This window comes from Astyanax mexicanus, chromosome 21, assembly GCF_023375975.1.
Source record: "Astyanax mexicanus isolate ESR-SI-001 chromosome 21, AstMex3_surface, whole genome shotgun sequence".
NCBI lineage: Eukaryota > Metazoa > Chordata > Actinopteri > Characiformes > Acestrorhamphidae > Astyanax > Astyanax mexicanus.
The window spans coordinates 32,521,354-32,542,188 of record NC_064428.1 but is presented as its reverse complement, the minus strand read 5'-3'; the positions used below and the strand labels follow the sequence as shown (position 1 = coordinate 32,542,188).

Genomic DNA, 20,835 nt, shown 5'->3' with positions numbered 1-20,835 from the left:
GTCTCTTTGCTGTGAAGATGCTTGAAGATGAGGAAGAAGACACTGCAGACATTGCAATACATATGCTGAAAATATACGTCAAGTGTAACAAAGTGTACTTAAAAAATAAACTAATATGATGTAAACGTTTAGTTTAATATAATTCAATATATTTCAAAGGAGAGTATGAAATATAAAATAATAATGCAATAAGAAAGAAATATTAAAATGTAGTTATTTTTTTTATTAAAATTAAAATTAGTTTTATTTAGTTCATTGGTGTCAGGCCCGTCCAGCCAAGCCAAGCACCCTATGCCCAAATAAGGACTTCCCCTAATTAGAGCACACACACACATACACACACACACACACACACACACACACACACACACACACACACTCTGAGAGGCACTCCATGCCCATATATGGACTTCCTCTAATCAGGGCACGCTCATGCAGTCATCCAGCCCTGATTTAGAGATCAGCTTCACCTGGGCAGAGTTGCTTATAAGCACGCTGCTCCTCTCTGCTGTTGTATTGGTATTGTATTGGTCGCTCTCTTGGTCTGTGGTTCCTTGTGGTTCCAGCCTGTTTGCTACTCTACAAAGCGTTCTATCTCCCAAGCCTGTCTTCCCTAGTTCCTGTTTTTTCCTTGGACTCCTCCCGGCCTAAGTATCCCTGTTTTATTTCTTGTTTTGTTTGTTTGCCCTGTTTACTTTCTTAGTCTAGCCATTTTCCTAAGCTCTGCTTAGTAGTTTTCTGTTTGCTATTTTGTAGTCTAGTGCTCCCTTTGTTTTTCCCCATTCCCCTTACTACTTCCTGGTTTTATTGTTTTGGCCGTTCCACTTATTCCTTAGTCCCTGTTTCTTTTGGCCCAGTCCCGTTTACTTTGTCAGTGTTTATATTTGTTTTCAGTTTTGCCCGACTTTAGTGTGTTGCTCTAGTCCTCTTTTATATTGTTTTATTTTGTTTATTTCAATACATTTTACTGCTTCGTTCTACATCCCAGCAGTGTCTCTTATTTTCTCTCTGCCTGTTTACAGTCAGGCATGACAATTGGACTTATTGTCTATATAACTTGATTTTATAGTAGAATATTAAAATCTTCTTTTCTCTGCATTACAGACAGAAAACAGCATTCTTATTTATTTATTTTTTTTTCATCAATAGAGATAACTAAGGTCTGAAAGGGTTAATGTTCTTTGAGAGCATCAGTTGTAAAGTAGTGAAGAGGTAGAGTTACAGGTATACAGTGAATAATAGCTCTATTTGAGTAATGTTCTAATCCAGATTATGGCACAAAACATTCCAAGAAAGTATCCTCAAGTGCAGTTCAACAAAAAAAGCCATCAAAAATGTTATAATGATGAAACTGGCACTCATCAGGAAAGTCTCCTTTGTTGCTCTGGATAAGTTCATCAGAGATACCAGCCTCAGAAACCGCTAAAAGTACAATAACAGCAACTCAGATAAGAGCATCTATACACTTCTTCAGAGAGCATATTGATTTGTTTAACACTTTTAAGTTCCTACATGATTCCTCATGATTCCTTATCTGCAGGAGCAGCATTATTGCTTGAATCATAATACATTTTTCGTAATACATGCTCTCAACAGCAAGATAGTGGGTGGACGAGATGAAATATCAAACTATTTATTAGTTACAGTTATGATCTTCTAAAAAAAAAAACAGAAGACAATATACAGGTAGACCAAAAAAACATTATATTATTTTATTTTGCAAGCTTACAGGAAAAATGGAAACTCGTATTTGAACAGGACTGGAGTCATTTCTCCGATTTCAAGCATCTGGTAATGGATCGCTGGCTTCAGAGTTTTGGATTCGATTCCACACAGCAGGAGAGTTACAGTGGAGCATAAGCATATCGCTAGAAAAATACAGAGTTCAAAAAACTGTCTACTGGAATTATTGCACATTTAACATCTACTTTAACAGAATATCAACATGTAATTATAGCTTATGAGCTGTAAAATGCAGCATAAAAAAATGTGTTACAACTGGCTACATGAGAAAAATATAAATTATGTGAACTGTCTGAGGAAAACCTTAAGAAAATAATGAAAAAAAGTTTTTATAGAGCATATTTAAGATCTCCTAAGACGTTTCAATAAATACATTTAGGAACATTCTTATGAAATATCTGAAAATTTTGAAAGGTTTGACAACTCAAATGTTTGAAAAGGTTCAATAAATAAGTATTCTCATGACAAGCCCAAATATACTGAATTCTTATATCAACAAATAATTGTATTTTTGGATATATATATATATATTAGATATAAATTAGATTAAAAAAATAGTATTTCATATGACAACAGCCTGCAATACAATTTTACTGTAGAGATACTCAGTGTGAATGTTAAGAATGTACTGTGTAGACCTTGATATTGATAAAAAAAAATTACAACTCATATATCAACTGAAGGTTCTTTGGATATTTAAGCAATTATTCACACACACACACACACATATCTTTTTGTTTTTACCAACATTGTTCTTTATGGAACCAAAACCAGTTCTTCTATGGCGTCACTCATAGAACCACTTAAAGCACTTCTTAATTTTAAGAGCTAACATTTTCTTAAAATGAAAAAGATAAGATAAAATAAAGATAAAAATTAAAAGCAAGAAAGAAAGAAAGAAAGAAAGAAAGTGTCACGTCCTGGCCCTGTTTTCTGTCTGTTCTCACGTCTCTGTGTTTTATCCCCACATGACCCGTGCTCCTCTGTGGCTGCGTCCAGAAACCCCAAAAGTGTCTCCTTTTACCTACCGATCCTCCTCCTCTCCTCCGTGACCCGGAAACTGATTTCGTGACGCCATCTTGCCGCCTGTCCGAATACCGTAGGAGACGAAAGAAGCCGCTTAAAATCCTCCTGTAGTAGCCTTCCAACGGAGGATACATCAGTGCAACCTACTCCGGAAGACTTTTAGGGATTATCGAATGACATCACTGCATCCACGCCCACAGAGCACGACCATGGAGTAGGCAACGCACAAATATACATCATTAGTTAATTAATTATTAATTAACTAGGATCCTTATCTAATTATACACTGGCCAGAGAAATGCGGCCACAATGCCTGGGAGTAAGCAGGATTTTATTGGAATATCTGAATATTTAGCTGTGTGTGATATTGTGATAATGTTTCATTGATGCTGTTTAATCTAATATTTTTTCACTTCAACATGTATCCAAAATATAATATTTATTATTATATTTATTATTTATTAGGGTTCAAGCACCGAAGGTGCGTAGAACCCTATTGTTTTTGCTAAGATTTTTCTTCTTATTATTATTATTATTATTATTATTATTCTTTTTCTCCTGTAAAAACAGTTGTGCAGCCTAAACCGTAAGTCATAGAGAAATGAAACTTGGTAGGTAGATGTAGGATCAGTGCATCTCGGTGGACAACAAAAATGGCACCGATTGGTCAAGTGGTGGCGCTATAAACAAGGAAATTCATTTTTCACAATTTTCTCAATAACTCAAAAACCATAAGACCTACATTCAAAATTCTTTTTTTGATGGATTCCTTGGGTCAATACCAACAACTTTCCAATTTGGACCATGCACTTCCGTCTATATAGATTTTGTGCTAATTTGCATAATATGCAAAACCTACTTTTGCAAACTAGTCCTAGTAATTTTGACCAATCCTGGCATGTTTGGTATCAAAACACTCGTGAGAGCATGCGCTTCAATATTCATTAAGAAAAAAGTTGAAATATGTAAACAATATGGCCGCCATATGCAAATTAGTCCTTCCGGATATATGCCCCATTCACTTCAAGAGGTAAATTTGGAGCACTGTTTCTCAGCAACCGTGCAACCTAGCAAGTTGAAACTTTGCATGCAGAATCTATCATACAGCCTCTAAAGGATGTTCAAAGGGCAACTTAATCAATCAACATGGCTGAACACCATCAGCCAATCAGCATTCAGCAGACATTTTGGCAGGCTGAATGTTGCCCAATCTGGATGATATTTGGCAGTTATGTTCAGGTGGAGACACTGTAGTGACCTGCAAAGTGCTGAAACAATCCGCCCACTGGGGGGCGCTGTTCCAAAAAAACGAGTATATGTCAATCATGCTGTACTATTTTGACATCTAATTGTTTTTGCCATATTTAGTACAGTGGCTCTGACAAATTTCTCAATACAACTATGTTTAAAAAGTGCTTTGTTCATTCATAATTGCTAATTGTTTGAAAATAGCTATATTGAAACTACTCTCTGGATATTTGGCCTATCACCTCCATTTCAGTCTTGCTGCACACTGTAGAGTCTCTAGGTAAATGTTCATTAAAAACATTTGTGAAAATTTCACATACAATACTCTCCAGGCATCAAGCAATCTGTGCGTCCTTGGAATTTCTAACCTAAATTGCTGTAACTCTGCAGTATTTGCTGTAATCTCACAATGTTAAAGACCTCTGTACAATATCACTCTGATGAAGCGCCATTTAATACAGAACTAGATTAAGAATAACTTGACATTACATGTCATATCAGAACATTCACTCCTTTGTGCCTCTTCTCAACATTAATAACAGGTGAAAGACTTTTGATCATTTTAAATGTGACAGAATGTCTCCAATTGTGTTAGACCTTCTTACACATCACCATCCTATGCTCTAGTAGGCACCATTGTGCTAGTTGGTGCTTGATGAAGCACCATTTAATTCAGAACTAGATTTATAATAACTTCGTAATTACATGTCATATCAGAACATTCACTCCTTTGTGTTAATTTAAACTTGTTTGGTCAAACATTTCAGCTTGTTCTGCAAAGGTTCAAAGGTCAATCTGAATACCACTTTGTGAACATTCTGGTTGAAGCCACCTGATCAATACCAATAACATGTAGACACCTTTTGACTAGTTCTAACTCACTTAATGAATATCCTACAAAGTTCACTAGATTTACATGTGAATTTAAGCACTGATCAGGTTGAAAGGCCTCTGCTCAACATTAATAACAGGTGAAAAACTTGATAATTTCTAAATGTGACAGGGCATCTCCAATCATATTAGACCTTCTTACACATCACCATTCAATGCTCCAGTAGGCACCATTGTGCAAGTTGGTGCTTGAACCCGATGATTGCCGCTTGCGGCTATATTTAAGATTTGTTATTTGTTTTATTACATTCAATGAAATCATATTTTACTATTAAAATAATCATTCATAATCAGGCTGCACTTTGAAGCTTGATCTCTAGAATCTGTAATTGTGTTTATTGATCTCTCGTTTTTATTTTTGTATGCGGAGCTATATCCAGAAGCTGTGATTGGCTGGGCAGTATCCAGCATGTGCTGAAAGTGAGCGTTGTGATTGGCTCAGTTCATCGGTAGTCAACATCCTATCTAAAAGGTATCAGCTGTCCCATTTCCCCAATTAGAGCTCCTTCCCTCCATTCCTCCTCCTCCTCTCCTCTCCTCTCCTCGATTCCTCCATCTTCTTCCGGGTAGGAGAGGAGGAGTAGGAAAGAAGGAGTAGGAGAGGAGGAGTAGCAAAAGTTTCTGGACGCAGCCCTCCTCTCCTCGATTCCTCCACCTTCTTCCGGGTAGAAGAGGAGGAGTAGGAAAGGAGGAGTAGGAGAGGAGGAGTAGCAAAAGTTTCTGGACACAGCCTGTGTTTCTTCCCCAGCAGTTTTCCATTCACGTGTGTCCCATTTGTAGCTCCGCCCCTACCCCAGGTGTTCGTGTTTAGTGTGTTTCCTGTATGTATATATACCTGTGTCCTGCTGTATCACTTCCTCGTCGTTCTTTGCACCTTCCTCTGTTGTTCTGTCCTACCTCGTTTTCTCTAGTTTATATCCGCGTTCCCTATTCTTTGCTCTTTGTTTATCTTAGTTTGCTCCTTGTTTATTCCTTGTTTAGTTCCCTGCCCTGTTTAGTTTTGTATTATTTCTGTTCCTCGTTTGTTTCTTTGTTTTCCCTGTTTGTTTATGTTATTATAACCCCTCGTTTGTTTTGATTTATTTATTTGTTCCTTGTTTCTTTGTTTATTTGTTATTTATTTAATAAATTATCCTTCTTACCTGATATTACTATTATTATCCGCCTCCACGTGTTCCTGCCTGCATCCTGACAGAAAGAAGAAAGAAAAAAGATGCAAAGAAACATGAAAAGAAGAAAAAATGTAAGGAAGAGGGAAATAAAAATAAAAAGTAAAAACTAGAAAGAAAGAATGAAAGAAAAAGATGCAAAGAAACTTGGGAAGAAATAAAAATAAAAAGTATATATCGATATCTACCGATAGATAGATAGATAGATAGATAGATAGATAGATAGATAGATAGATAGATAGATAGATAGATAGATAGATAGATAGATAGATAGAAGACTCTAAACAGAAGTTTGAATGTTAAAACACGTTTTTAAGACAATAAACCCTGGTTGAGTGTCTTTTTTTCTCTCGGTTGACTCCTGAAAGGGTCTGCGTGTTTCTCTGTGGAGCTGAGCTGCACTGATCAACTGCCGCTAGAGGGGGAAAACAAAAAGTATTTCATTCACATCTGGAGGAAGAGGAGCTCAGCGCAGGGATGCGCGCGTCGCACGAGCTCAGGGCGCATCTTCAGGAGAGATACTACTTTTATAAAAGAAGAGACTGGACAACAGAATTCAGATGGAATCAAATAAATCAGGTAGGGTTTTTATCTGTCTAAATAATTTACAATAATTTAATAGCTCTCAAAACCTGTTTTTATGAATATTATTTATAATTCTCCTTACTGGATATTGTGTAAACACTGACAATCTTTATGCGCGGCAGAATTAATTAACGTATTTTACGATGTACAGTTGTTTTCCGCTTGACACGGTTTGCACAAAAATATATATGTACGCTAATTTTCACGATCGCGCAACTGCGTGTACACGCGTATAAATCAAGTACCGTGTTTCTGTGAATGAAAGTAAACGGGTCTGGGTTTATACAGCCGCTGTTGTATACATTTTTATTTATTATACAGTAAAACCAGAGACGTTGTGCTTTAATCGCTGTGTTAGATTTATCTTTAGGTTTATATTATCTGCAATTATAATTAATTATAATATAATATAATAACAATTAATGGTAACACTTTAATTTGCAGTTCCATTGTCTTTAACTTAGTTCAACTAATTATAATTATAATATAATGGAAACCTAAAGCAAGATAGATAGATCTCATCCTTATCCTATCAGTGTAGTTAATCAACAAATAGGGCATCTGTATTTAGTGCACGCTTTTGATAAAAATGAAGGGTTCTTTATTACTAGAAAGAACATTTTTAAACGTTTTAGTAAAAAACATTCTTAAATTTTCTATGTATTTGATAGAAATAATATCATAGAAATTTATATAAAAAACCTTGAAGAGTATTCTTTTGTATTTTTTGGACGTTTTATGTAGACTAAAACCTCAAAAATACAAAAGAATACTCTTCAAGGCTTTCTTTCTTTAATACATTTCTGTGTTATGATTTATATGAAGAACCGGTTTTAGTCTAAATAAAACTTTAAAACCAAAAAATCCTCTTCAATGTTTTTTTTTTTTTTTGTAAGTATATGATTTTAACTTCAAACACAATGGTTGCATTGGTCACATGTTTATCTGTAAAATACCACACACCATATATATTTTGTTTCCATAGAAGTAATGAAATGAAAGACGCATCTGAATAATTTGATATATATATATATATATATATATATATATATATATATATATATATATATATATATATATATATACTAGAGATCAAAATAAGAGAAAAAAATTATGAACACTTGATTTTTTCACATTTTTTTATTTCTTTATGCTCAACATTTGAAAGATGTTTTGTTGTGGCTTTACCATGCAACGAGAATAGTATTTTGTAAAATAACCAAGGCACTTCAACAAAAAAAAAAAACTTTATTTTGCAGAAAGCACAATGATCAAAATTAGAGAACAACAATGCCTATAGCACCAAGAAAGATTACAGCATTTTTTTCTGAAGGTTACAGCAGTCAAACATTAGTAAGAAGTGTACAGTACATTGCTTTGAATGACTTCAGCACATCTGCGGCCACAGGACATCACTAGTCTCTCACACTGCTCTGGTGTGATTCTGGTCCACTCTTCTTTCAGTCTCTTCCACAGTTCGGTGACAGTAGTGGGTTTCTTGGCCATAAATTTGTCACCAAGGATTTTCCAAAGGTTTTCTATTGGGTTTAGATCCGGACTCTGGGCTCTGGGCCATTTCATTATTTCAATATTTTCAGTTTCAAGGTACTGCTTTACCCATTTTGCTGTGTGGCAGGGGGCATTGTCCTGCATAAAAAAACTGCTGGCTGATTGGGTGATGAACGCAGGGAAGGAACTGCATGTTGTCGAAGAAGGTTCTGATAAACATTTGCATTCAGTCTGCCAAGTAGCTCTATAAGTGGCCCAACTCCTGTTGCTGAAAACAATGAAACAGGACATGACACTTCCTCCTCCACCTTTCACTGACTTCTCTACGCACTTTGGGTTCAGTCTTTCCCCAGTCTGATGACGAACATAATGTTTCCCGTCAGACCCAAATAAATTAAACTTACTTTCATCACTAAAGTGAACTTTGGACCTCTTCTCCTCTGTCCACACAACATGTTCTTCAGCAAAGGCTAGTCTAGCCTTTTGATTCTTTCTGCTTATGAGGGGTTTGGTCACTGCAGAGTGGGCTTTCAGTCCAACTGCTCTTAAACGTCGAGACGCTGCATGACGAGACAGATCCTTGCTCTGTTCAATGCTGACCTGGCGAGCAATTCCAGCTGCTGTGTTGAATCGATTCTCCGTATTATCCTGTCCTCTCTTCCACTTGTCTTTCGTGGGCGACCAGCCTTCTTGTGGGACTTGAATGAGTTTGTAGTGTTGTAAAGAAGCAACATTCTAGAAATCACAGATTTGGAACGACCCACTTCTCTCGCTATGGCAGATATGCTCATCCCTTTGGCCTTCATCTGGACAACCTGCTGCCGGAGGGTTTCAGTTACTTTAGAACGGCTGGCCATCTTGCAAACCAGTGAAAACTGGAAGTTAGGCTGGCAGTTAAATAGGGTTTGTCAGATAATTATGGAAATTAGCACCAGGTGCCAGATTGACACCAGGAACTGGGAGGTATCTGAAAGTGTACTCTAATTTTGATCAGTGTTCTTTTTTAAATATCTCTTTTTTATATTTATATTTTGCTTGATAATACACATAACTTGTGAAATTTGTTTAAAATATAACTATTTTACTCCTGTTTGGAACATTTTAAATAGGGCTATGCAGGGAGTTTAATATTTAGGAAATTATATGTTGTTCTCTAATTTTGATCTCAAGTATATATATATATATATATATATATATATATATATATATATACACATTTATGAGTAGATTCTTTTAATCAAGAAACCAAGAAAATACGTCATTGCGTTTGGGTTTATTGGATTTGCGGTGGATGACTGTATCTTGTTCTTTTCATTTTCCTTCCAGAAGAGAAGTAAGATTGAAGGAAGTTGGGAAAGAGCTTGACCCAGAACAGCGAGTAAGGGGTGAAGGATGGCGGAAAGAAACAAATCTGTCTTGGTGGTAACGTGGACACAAGGCCAGCCATTAGAGAGCCCTCAGAACCCTCTTGTGGCAAACTACGACATTCCTCTGGATTACGACGTTCCCCTAGACGAGATCCCGGACACGACTCAGGGCAGAGCCTTTTTCGTAGCCACCATCATCATCGCTGCGGTTCTGGTCAGCATCATGCTGGTCTGCGGGATTGGGAATTGCCTCTTCATCGCTACTTTAGCTCGGTACAAAAAACTGCGCAACATCACCAACCTGCTGATCGCTAACCTGGCAGTGTCGGATTTCCTGGTGGCGGTGGTGTGCTGCCCCTTCCTGGTGGATTACTACGTGGTTAAGCAGCTTTCCTGGGACCATGGGATCATCCTGTGCGTTTCTATAAACTACCTGAGGACAGTGTCTCTTTACGTGTCCACAAACGCCCTGCTGGCCATCGCTGTGGACAGGTGAGTGTTTTCACAGCAGGACGACACTAGCAACGACCTCTTTGGAATTCCAGAAGTTTTGCAGCTGTAGACCAAGGAGTTAGAGATGCCTTATTGGCTTTTTTCTACAGTCTACAAACATTTAAACGTGATGGGGCAGTTTCACAGCATTTAAATGGAGATTTTCCACTGAAATAAAAAATATAGTCTTTAAAAATAGACTTAACCCCTGTGTGGGAAAACATCCACATGTATAATACTAGTGCATCTCAAAAAGTAATTCAGTTTTAAACTGTGAAACGCATATTATATAATTTTATCACACAACGAGATTGATCTATTTTTAGCGTTTATTTCATTTATTTTTGATGATTATGGCTTACAGCAAAAAAAAAAAATCAGTGTCTATTATTTATAATATAATATATAAGACCAATTGATACAGTCCTGCTGGAAAATGAAATCCAGATCTGCAGTGTTTTCCCGGAAAGTCTTACAGCATTTCATGCTTCCCTCTGCTGACAACTTTTATGGAGATGTGGATTTCATTTTCCAGCAGGACTTGGCACACTGCCCACACTGCTAAAAGTCTTATATACCAACTGGTCTTATATAATATTCTAGATTTCTTTTTCGTTTATTTTAATTGTCTGTAAGCCATAATCATCAACAATAAAATAAATACAGGTGTAAAAACTCTAAGCATAGATCACTCATTTGTCTAACAAATCACATGATAATGAATTTGATCAATTTTTTTGGTTTGGGTCTTCTTGACCTAGATTAAAATGGCTTTGCATATTTTAGAAAAATATAATGTGCTTGCATATATAGTGATTTTTCTTTTGGTCAAAAATATAAATTATTTGAACATGCAGTCAATCATTTCTTTAAGATAAAGACTTTCTTGAGAAAAAAAAAATGACTTGCTTTTAAACATACATTTTAAGTTTTTAACCACCTTCAAGGATTAGAAACTTTGTACAAAAAAAATTGAGTAAAGCTGCCTGAGATTGCCCAGAACATGTTTTAAATGGTTAAATACATGTGTTACTAGATTCAGAGTTGAAGAATGATAAACATTCGGAAGAGTTACAACTAGCAAATGGCACCCATTGGGTGGAATGACCCTTCTTTGATACACTTTCTAAATTAGACACATATTGGCAAGTCTAATTTAATGGTAATACTCTGGTTTGCAGGTTTACTCTTACTGAAACACGTGTGTATTACTATATTTACATAATCCATGTTTACAATGGTCATATCTTTCAGTACACAGATTATTATTATTTGTTTTAAAGGACATGAAACCCAATAATGGAAAAATACATACTATTCCTGAGTGGAATGACCTTTCCAACCAGACTCCAGAGACTGTGGCTGGATCTAAATCATGATATAACTGTTTTCCGCAGCTTCTGATCTCATATACACATAGTCTTTGTTGTGAAACAAGTTTTTGAAAGTTAAGGGGCTGTTATAGTGGAGATTTGTCAAACACTGACATCTGGGAGATGTCTGTTCTCCTCTGTGAAGTTCGGCAAGCAAATAAAGTCTTATAAGCTTAGCAGTTTCAGAGGACAAGAGGGATTCTTCCACTGGAACGTCCAAAAGAACAAAGAGCAGCGAGTCAGCTGGATACGATAATGTGATCTGACAGCGCCAAATCAGCTTATAACCCCAGTAGTGCAGTGTATTTAAATATAGGCAAAAACAGAAGATCCACTAAACCCTAAACCATATTTTTACTATTAATAGGTGATATATGTCCATTTGAAGTAATAAAACACACCAATCCTGCTTAATCTTTTATAAACCTTTCCTAACATTTGAAAAACACTTTTATTATTGTAATTTCCGCCTATACAGCGCTACTGCCTCTCTGGTTTAACTGTAGTGTAGGAGTGGGTGATGTTTCCGTGTATTTTGGTATATGCAGATCAGTCAATCAGTAATACCCCCCAAACCCCCCCACCCCCCCGCCGACGTTCAATCATCTGCGTTTCACCGCTGTCAGAGGCCAATCAGCTCTCACTCTTGCCTAACCTCTAAACCCATACATCACCAAGCAACCCTCCCAAACTTGTCCTGACATTTTCTTTGCCTTTTTTAAATTTAAGCTGAAGGTGCAGTCAGCTAAAATCAGGGGGTTCAGTGACCCTTTAAGATTTTTAGAGATAGTATAAAACTTTTAAAACAAAAAAGTTAGAATACTGCAGGTCAAAACATGTTTACAAAGTTCTTTACACAAAATCATTCTCACATAAAGAGCCGTATCCCACAGCAGCTCTATCCTTGACAGTTTCAGTCCCTTTCAGAATCACTTTTATGCAAATAATTTTTTGGCTGGCCACACCCCATTTTATATGCTAAGCATATACGATTTAGCATTAGCTCGTGCTAAATGGATTCAGTGATAGAAGCTCAAAACTTGTTATTTGAAAGGACTTTCATCTCCCTCATCTGCTGACTTGCCACAGACTGTAGGTACAGATCCCTCCCTCAGACAAAGTCTGCTGTCTAATACTGTTGTGTACTGACCGAAATGTTTTTTTATTCAACTGATCTAGTGGTTGGGGTCCTGGTTGGGGATTGATGGGTGAGGGATTGATGTGGTGCCAATGAGGTTGTAAGTCATTTGTGTCACTGTTTTCATTTAGTAGTTTTGGGAATGTTACGATTTTTATAGTATGTTTAGCTGGAAACGTTATTTGTGAGAAACATTCTTATAACATTGTGATGCAAACAATGATCATGTCGCATGTTTTCAGAGCATTCCTGGAACATGATTTCTGTACCATTACAGGTACAAACTTCTTAGAACCATGAAATAGTATCCCTGTTATCTTGGGATAACCCCGCCTCTATAAGAAAGCACCATCAGTGGTATCACAACCATTGCGATACTGTTTTAATTTTTGAAAGGAAGAACTGAAGAGAATTGCTGCTGCATGCATTAGCATTAAAAAATAATTCATTTCACTGTCTCATTTTTCTCATATTGTCTCCATACTTAGCTGAGGTAAAGCTTAAGCTGTCCTAGTTGTGGTAAAAAAAAAAATAAAGTGATTAATCTGAAAAACATAATTTCTGTGTAGTCTGAATTGTGAGTAAATATGGAGATCAGTCAAGAGAATGGTCCACATTCATAAATAATCTTTTTTTAAGCTTTAACAGCAAAAAACATACCATAGTATTCTAAAATGACCCAGCAAATGAACCAGAATGTGATTTCAGGACTTTACTTCCCAGGGAAACCACCGGGGAGTCGACTGACTGTACTAAAATATAATCACGTTGTTTGGTTCACATGCACAGCGTGTCCAGTGAAGGTTGAACGAGGTCCAAAAATTACAAAACCGAGTTGCGTTGCCACACAAGAAGTTCCAAAAGCCCTTACTGGATCATGGCCAAGAGAATTATGGCAGTGGACTAAATGTTAAAACGTGCAGGTGTAGATTCAAGACACAAGATAGAAGATACAAGATAAGATTTGTATCGTCACATCACAAAACTTGGGTGCAGATTCACACCAATGTGCAAAGAATAATATTTACAAGAAGAGTAATAAAATAAAATATAATATAAAGTAAGACATACAGATAGCTTTACAGTAGAAACACTATTCACAATACATTTAATGACAATAAACATGATAACTTGCACTATAGACAAATGTTGCACAAAAAAACAAATATTGCCCCCCCCCAAAAAATGATACTGCAGAAAAAGCAGAAATTGTCTAAACTTTTATTTTGAAAGTGTGTCGAAATCTGCACCCCCACCATGAAAAGCTCCTCCTCTAGTGAAAGTGTTTCTAGTTAAAGATAAAGCTAATTTAGATGAAGCTAAAGCAATTATCTTTGTTCTTATTAAGAACACATGGGTGCGCGCTCCAGAGAGAGGGTGCTTTTTCTGGCAGGGGTGCTGGATTCGGCACAACACCAGCTTTACACGCGAGGTAAGTGATGAGAGCAATGAATCACAACAATAACACAATATACTGCAATAAAAACAACTTTGGTGTAATGTCTCGTTGTGCTAACAGACTAGGAGTGTTTGCTAACGTTGATATTAACTGCTATGTATGTTAAAGTTACATTCCTTTTAATAAAAGGACACCATAATAGGACGTGCTTTTAGTAGAAAAAAAATCACTTCTCAACACAACTTGGCATATACATTTATGTTTATACACTCTCTATATGTGTCTGTGTTTGATAGGTACCTGGCCATTGTGCATCCCCTGAAGCCTCGGATGAAGTACCAGACCGCCTACTGGCTCATATTCGGGGTCTGGATCGTCCCCATCCTGATCTCCGTCCCCTCGGCATACTTCGCCACGGAACAGGAGTACCCTCATGGCTCCGTCTCCCACGGCAACAAGATCTTCTGCGCCCAGATCTGGACCGCAGACCAGCAGCTGCTCTACCGCACCTATTTCTTGTTCGTTCTGGTCGTGGAGTTCCTGGTGCCAGTGGTGGTCATGGCAGTCTGCTACACCCGCATTTCGCTCGAATTGTGGTTCAAGAAAGTCCCAGGCTTTCCTACTGAGCAGCTCCAGCGGAGGCTGCGGCGACGACGCCAGACCGTCGTAGTCCTGATCGCAGTTCTGGTAGCCTATGTGATGTGCTGGGCGCCGTACTACGGCTTCGCCATCTTGCGGGACTTTTACCCCGCACTGATTACGCGGGAACGCAATTCGTTGGTGGCGTTCTACATCATCGAATGCATCGCCATGAGCAACGGGGTCATCAACACCCTGTGCTTTGTGAGTGTAAAGAACAATGCCGCCAAGTGTTTCAAGGGAATGAAACTTGCACAATGGCATGGCACCTCAAGGACTAACATTGCCATGTGCAAGATGGCGGATGAGGGTGACATGAGGACTTCCTCACTTAGAGTGACCGAACAAGTGTAATGTATGCGGTAGGGAAGGGCTTGAACAGAGGAATGTAGGAATGGCACCACAAGAACCAACTTTGGTAGTGCAAGATGGTAGGGCACCACAAGGACAATTGCTACTATGTGAAACATAGTGGATAAGGGTGACATTAGGACTTCCTCAGTAAAAGAGAGTGGAATAAACGTGAATAACATGAAGGAATTAAGGAAGTGCACTATGGCATGGCACCTCGAGGATCAATACTGGCATGTGCAAGATGGCAGACGAGGGTGATAAGAGAGAAATGTACATGAAGAAGGTGAAGGTATGGAAGGTTTGGTGCCATAGTAGAGTACCTCAAAGACCAACATTACCATCTGCAAAATGGCATAGGATCTCAAGGACCAACATTGGCATGGTGGCACATTGGCACAACTTCTTCTCTTAGAATTGTTGAACAAGTAGAATTAATGAGAATACGGTAAAGGAACTAAAGGATTTGTGCAGTGGCATGGCATCTTAGGGACTAACATGTGCAAGATTGCAGATGACGGTGACATGAGGACTTCCTCACTTATAGTGACCTAATAAGTGGAATGGATGTGAATAAGGCGAAGGTATGGAAGGCCTTGCACAGTGTAATGGTAACTTGAGGAGCAACATTGGCATGTGAAGGATGGCATGGCACATCAAGAACCAACATTACTGCTGTGGTAAACCCCCTATAAAACCCCACCATATCCCTGTCCAACTCGTTTTCCCAAGTAGATACAGAAGCTTTTTTTTATTCACACTTTAACAAATTCAGAGTTATTGATGCGCCCTTATAGTGCTCAACACAAGCTAAGGTGTTGTATGGTGGCAGGGGAATTTTTAAAAACGCATACAAGAATGCTGTACTGGAAGAAATTGTCCAGGGTCACAAAAGCAGATACTTTTATTGGGTTTAGCTACTGAGTTCACCCAACGAAAATCTGTACAGATTCGAGAGATACCATCAAGCTTAGACACTAACAAACACAGAGAATTCCACTTCTGCCCTCACTTTACTGTGATGCAAGTCCAGCATCAACCAGTCAGCTTCTTCCTCACACAGGTAATCTGCAGGAGTGATAGAAAGAGAGAGAGTAATGGAGAGCGCGAGAGCGAGGTAGCTCAGAAAGTGAAACCGACAAAGGAGAAAACTTAGTTTGTGTATCCAAAAGAGACCAAACACAACAGATTACATATTTAATCACTAAATAGCAGTACTTTAAACGATTAAACAACGTTCAGGTATTTAAATGCCATTTAAATCTCATTTTCTGCTGTTTCTATAGATAATAAAAATAATCGTTGACTAATCGACTAATCAAAAAAAAATCGTCAGATAGGTCACCTACCAAAATAATCTTTAGTTGCAGCCCTAGCAATATTGCACATGAGGGTGATATGAGGACTTTCTCGCTTAGAGTGACCGAACAAGACAAGAAACAAATGGATTGGCATAGTGGCTTATCATCTTGAGGACCAACCCAGGCATGTACAAAATGCCACAGTACCTCAAGGACAAACACGAGGGTATGAGAAGAAGGTAAAGGGACTGAAGGACTTGTACAGTGGAATTGCATCTTGAGGACCAACAAGGTGAAATCAGGACTTCTTTGGTTCAAGTGACCAAACAACTGGGCAAAGGCATTAACAGAAGAAATCTGATCGTTTTCAGGGCTTTTTTGTTTACACTGACAGTTGTAAAGTCTTATACGTGTACTGAGAAACAGATTGTGATTTGACATAAATCAAATCCCCCTATTTAGAGGTTTAATCCAGTCCAGATGGATTACATTTCTGGGGGGGACTTTGTGAAAGACTGAGAAGGGTTCTTGTAGTGTTAGCTAAAAACATCTGAACCAGACCAGAGTTGAGTAACTTTGGCATCGACCCGTTGCCTCAAACCAGTGGCATTAGCTTTCCTCTTGAGGAGAGAGGACATCGAATGCACAAGTGCAAATGACATACCTCAGAAAAAGCTAAAAAGCTAAAAATCTCACTTCTCTTGTTTTTTGTTTTTCGAATTTGATTAAGAACCCCAAATCAGAAGAGTTGGGACAGTATGAAAAACACAATAATAATAATAATAATAATAATAATAATAATAATAATAAATTTACCTTTGTTTCGTTGCTGATAGTATAAAATCAAGATTATATACATTCATTTTTGAATTTTTCAACAAGTCAATGTAAAACCACATGCTGCACACATAACAAAGGTTGTATATGAATAGGGTGCTGGACTGACCTGACTGCAGAGAATGACCCCCATACTTCTGCACAGTTTAATTTTCAGAATGTGTCTATTTAATTTACTTTTGTTTTATTACTGATTGTATGAACCCTAGATGTTTTGTTTAATTTACATTTACAATACATTTATGGTATTTACCTGACTTACAATTCCTATTACACGAGGTTGGCCAATGTATGTTTATTTGAATGTTTATGTTTGAAGAAAAAAAAACAATTAATGTTTTATTCTATAAACTACACACATCATTTCTAAATATTAATATTGTCATTTAGAGCATTTATTTGCAGAAAATGAGAAATGGCTGAAATAACAAAAAATAAAAGAGCTTTCAGACCTCCACCAGTCTTACACACTGCTTTTGGATAACTTAATGCTACTCACTCCTGGTGCAACAATTCAAGCAGTTCAGTTTGGTTTGATGGTTTGTGATCATCCATCTTCCTCTTGATTATATTCCAGAGGTTTTCAATTTGGTAAAATCAAAGTGCTCTCTTGTTGTTTTTCCTGAGCTGTATTTTCTAGACAAACAATGCAAACCACATGCTGCACGCATTACAAACGCATGGCTGTGGAAGAAGAGGATTTTCCCGTATGGTCCCAATTTTTTTTTTGTGTGATTTCAGTCCTTTTTTTTTTTTTTTTTTTTTTTTTTTGCTTATAGATATTTTTCGATATGAACAAATACAACAGTACTGAATTCCTCAGTGAAATCCAGTAGATCCAGAGTTCATCTTTTTGTAGAAATTGTGCAGTAGAGGAGAGCAGCTCTTGAAACTAGATTATGGTTAAATTTACAAGGTTTAATAATGTCTGAATAGAACAAACTTTTGGACATTTTCTCTTACTCCCTCAGCAAAGCTTTCTTTTCATTTTCACAGAAACCTGACAGGTATTTTCAGGACAGGATTCAGGGAGAAAACTTCCCAGAATTCCCTTGTGTTAATTGTTCACTGTCTGGATATAATGTGTCACGGGTTTGAAGCACGTAGATAAATCACAGTGGGAGATCTAGCCAGGCTAAAATACAGCTGTGCTGCTGATAAATCCAGCCCTGGACTATAATAGAAGACTCTGCAGTCTGTGACCGCGAGGCAGTCCTTAGGGGCGGGGTTATTTAAATGAGTAGGCTGCTCTCCACAGTCTTTCTCCCTCCTCTGGTCTCTACTGCGCAGACTCGGGTGTCAGAATCGCTAACATGGAGGAAGATTTTGGCTTCATTTTCATTGAATGAATGGGAACGGTGACACGACGTCCATCTTTTTTTAAAGTCTCTGGTGCGTCCACACCGAACGTGACGCGAGCGACAAAGCAGCCGGAAGTCATTCATTTACAATGAGAGCGAGCAACACTGGGCGACAGGCAGCGGCGCGACGCGATGCGAAGCGGGCGGTTTGAGCAACGCCAGAGAGTTGACCAGAACTTAACTTTATGCAAATGTGCAGCGACGCGCGGCGGCGACTACCAATCAGAAACAGATTCTCATATGTCCGGCCTGAAATCGCTGCTCTGATTTTCGCTTCCTACTGAAGATTTATTCCGCCAGCAAAACGGAGAGCGGGAACAGAACTGAACTGAGCTGATCTGAGGTAAAATACTCCACCACACCAGCAGCTACCCCACTATACTACTATCCTTACAGAATTACCTTATTTAATAGAAAACGATATATTAAAACTGAGGAAATTATTTATTAAATTAACAGAACGTTTTATGACAACTAAGGGAATAGTTTTTTGAATTAACAGAACCTTTTATTGAAAAAAAAGGGAATTATGTATTAACGATTTATTCAAACAGGTATGGAATTTGGAACGATTTAGTTAAAACTGATGGAATTATGTATTACATTTTACAGAAAGATTTATTAAAACTGAGGGAATTATTTATTAAATTAAGAGAAAGACTGTTTATTAAATGAAGAGGATGATTTAATATATTTAAGTAAACCTATTTATTACATCCAAGGAATTATTTATTACATTAAGTTAACTATTTTTAAATTATGGACAAATATATATATTTGTATACAGTATACAGGGTAATGTCAGCACACCATCAAGAAGGACCAACCAGATCCAAAAGGATTAACTGTGGATGCTGTAAGAGGAAGCTGTCTGAAAGGGATGTTCGGGTGCTAACCCGGATTGTATATATAAAAAACATAAAACCACGGCTGATCAAATCACGGCAGAATTCAATGTGCACCTCAACTCTCCTGTTTCCACCAGAACTGTCCATCACCACAATAAATTATTGTGCTCTAAAACCAGATGTTTTAGATTCATTGTCCCACCCCTGTGTATTAACTATACGTTTTTCATTTGAAAGCCAGACAATTTTGGACAATCAATGTCTTAACACATATTCAGTTTATGAAAATGTTTATAATCTTTATATTTGGTATATTTATTGGTACAAAAAACCTGGGTACAAAAAACTTACAGTACAAAGTACAAATCTGTACTTATTTTTCTTAGCGTGTAATTAACGGTTGCTTATTCTTGTTTAACCCTCAATTTTTGGAATTTTATTTGTTGTTTAAGCACCTTTTAGTGAAATAAATATTAAAAAGCAGCCTAATGTCAATATTAAAAATGACATTAGAAAACAACATGCTGCGGAGGAGAATACTGTCTACAATCGAATAAAAGCCACATAGTATAAAAGAAAATGTAAGAAACAACGGATTTTAAGATTTTTTTTTACTTGAAATGTTCACATTGTCCCACGTTTCCTATTGATTTTGGGTTCTATAATAAGCCTTACCTGGGAGTACATTTTTTTTGTTATAGATATTTTTCTACATGCCAAAAACCACAGTACTGAATTCCTCAGTGAAATCCAGTATGTAGAAATTGAGCAGTAGCTTTTGATTTTGGTCAAATTATGTGGTAAAAAAAAAAAAGTTCAAATAGAACACACTGTTGGATATTTTCTCTTACTTCTATAACAAGGCCGTCTGTGAATTTTGACAGGAATCTGACAGGTGAATATCTTGGGTTTATACTGTCTGCAGACAAATAAAAACATAGAAATAAAGTTTAATATGTATGAAACAATGAATTAATGTTTTTTTTTATCTTGCATCTTGCATTATTCATATGGTCCCAATTTTCTTAATGATTTGGAGTTGTTTAATAAGCTTTACTTCTCTGCATCCAATTTTTTTGTTGTTGTTATAGATCTTTTGACTATGATGCAAAAGCAAAAGCATCATAGTCAACATGTGCCAGTTTAGCACTATTAATGAAGAAGTTTTAATTGATACAGTGAGTCACCTCAAATCATCCACCTGCAGTCTTGATACATTACCAACCAAGTTTTTAAAGAATGTTTTTTACTCAATATCAGCAGACATTCTTCAAATTGTAAATACCTCACTCATGTCAGGTGTTTTCCCAAATGCATTAAAAACAGCCGTTGTGAAGCCTCTCTTAAAAAAGAAAAATTTAGATACAAACTTATTGAACAATTACAGACCAATCTCTAATCTACCATTCATTGGAAAAATAATTGAAAAAATTGTCTTCAAGCAAGTTATGCACTTCCTGTCCATAAATAACTGTCTAGACCAATTTCAGTCAGGTTTCCGGCCCAATCATAGTACTGAGACTGCGCTAATTAAGGTTATCAATGACATTCGCTTAAA

At 37.1% G+C, this 20,835-nt stretch overlaps 1 protein-coding gene across 1 annotated transcript; it reads left to right on the top strand.

Moving 5' to 3' along the window:
• The first annotated feature begins 6,291 nt into the window (after positions 1–6,291).
• On the top strand, positions 6,292–16,232 carry prokr1a (prokineticin receptor 1a). The gene is made up of 3 exons (XM_007246708.4): positions 6,292–6,656; positions 9,498–10,030; positions 14,237–16,232. The coding sequence occupies exons 2-3, from the start codon at positions 9,564–9,566 to the stop codon at positions 14,931–14,933; spliced, it is 1,164 nt and encodes a 387-aa protein (XP_007246770.3). The 5' UTR covers positions 6,292–6,656; positions 9,498–9,563; the 3' UTR covers positions 14,934–16,232.
• Positions 16,233–20,835: the final 4,603 nt, after the last annotated feature.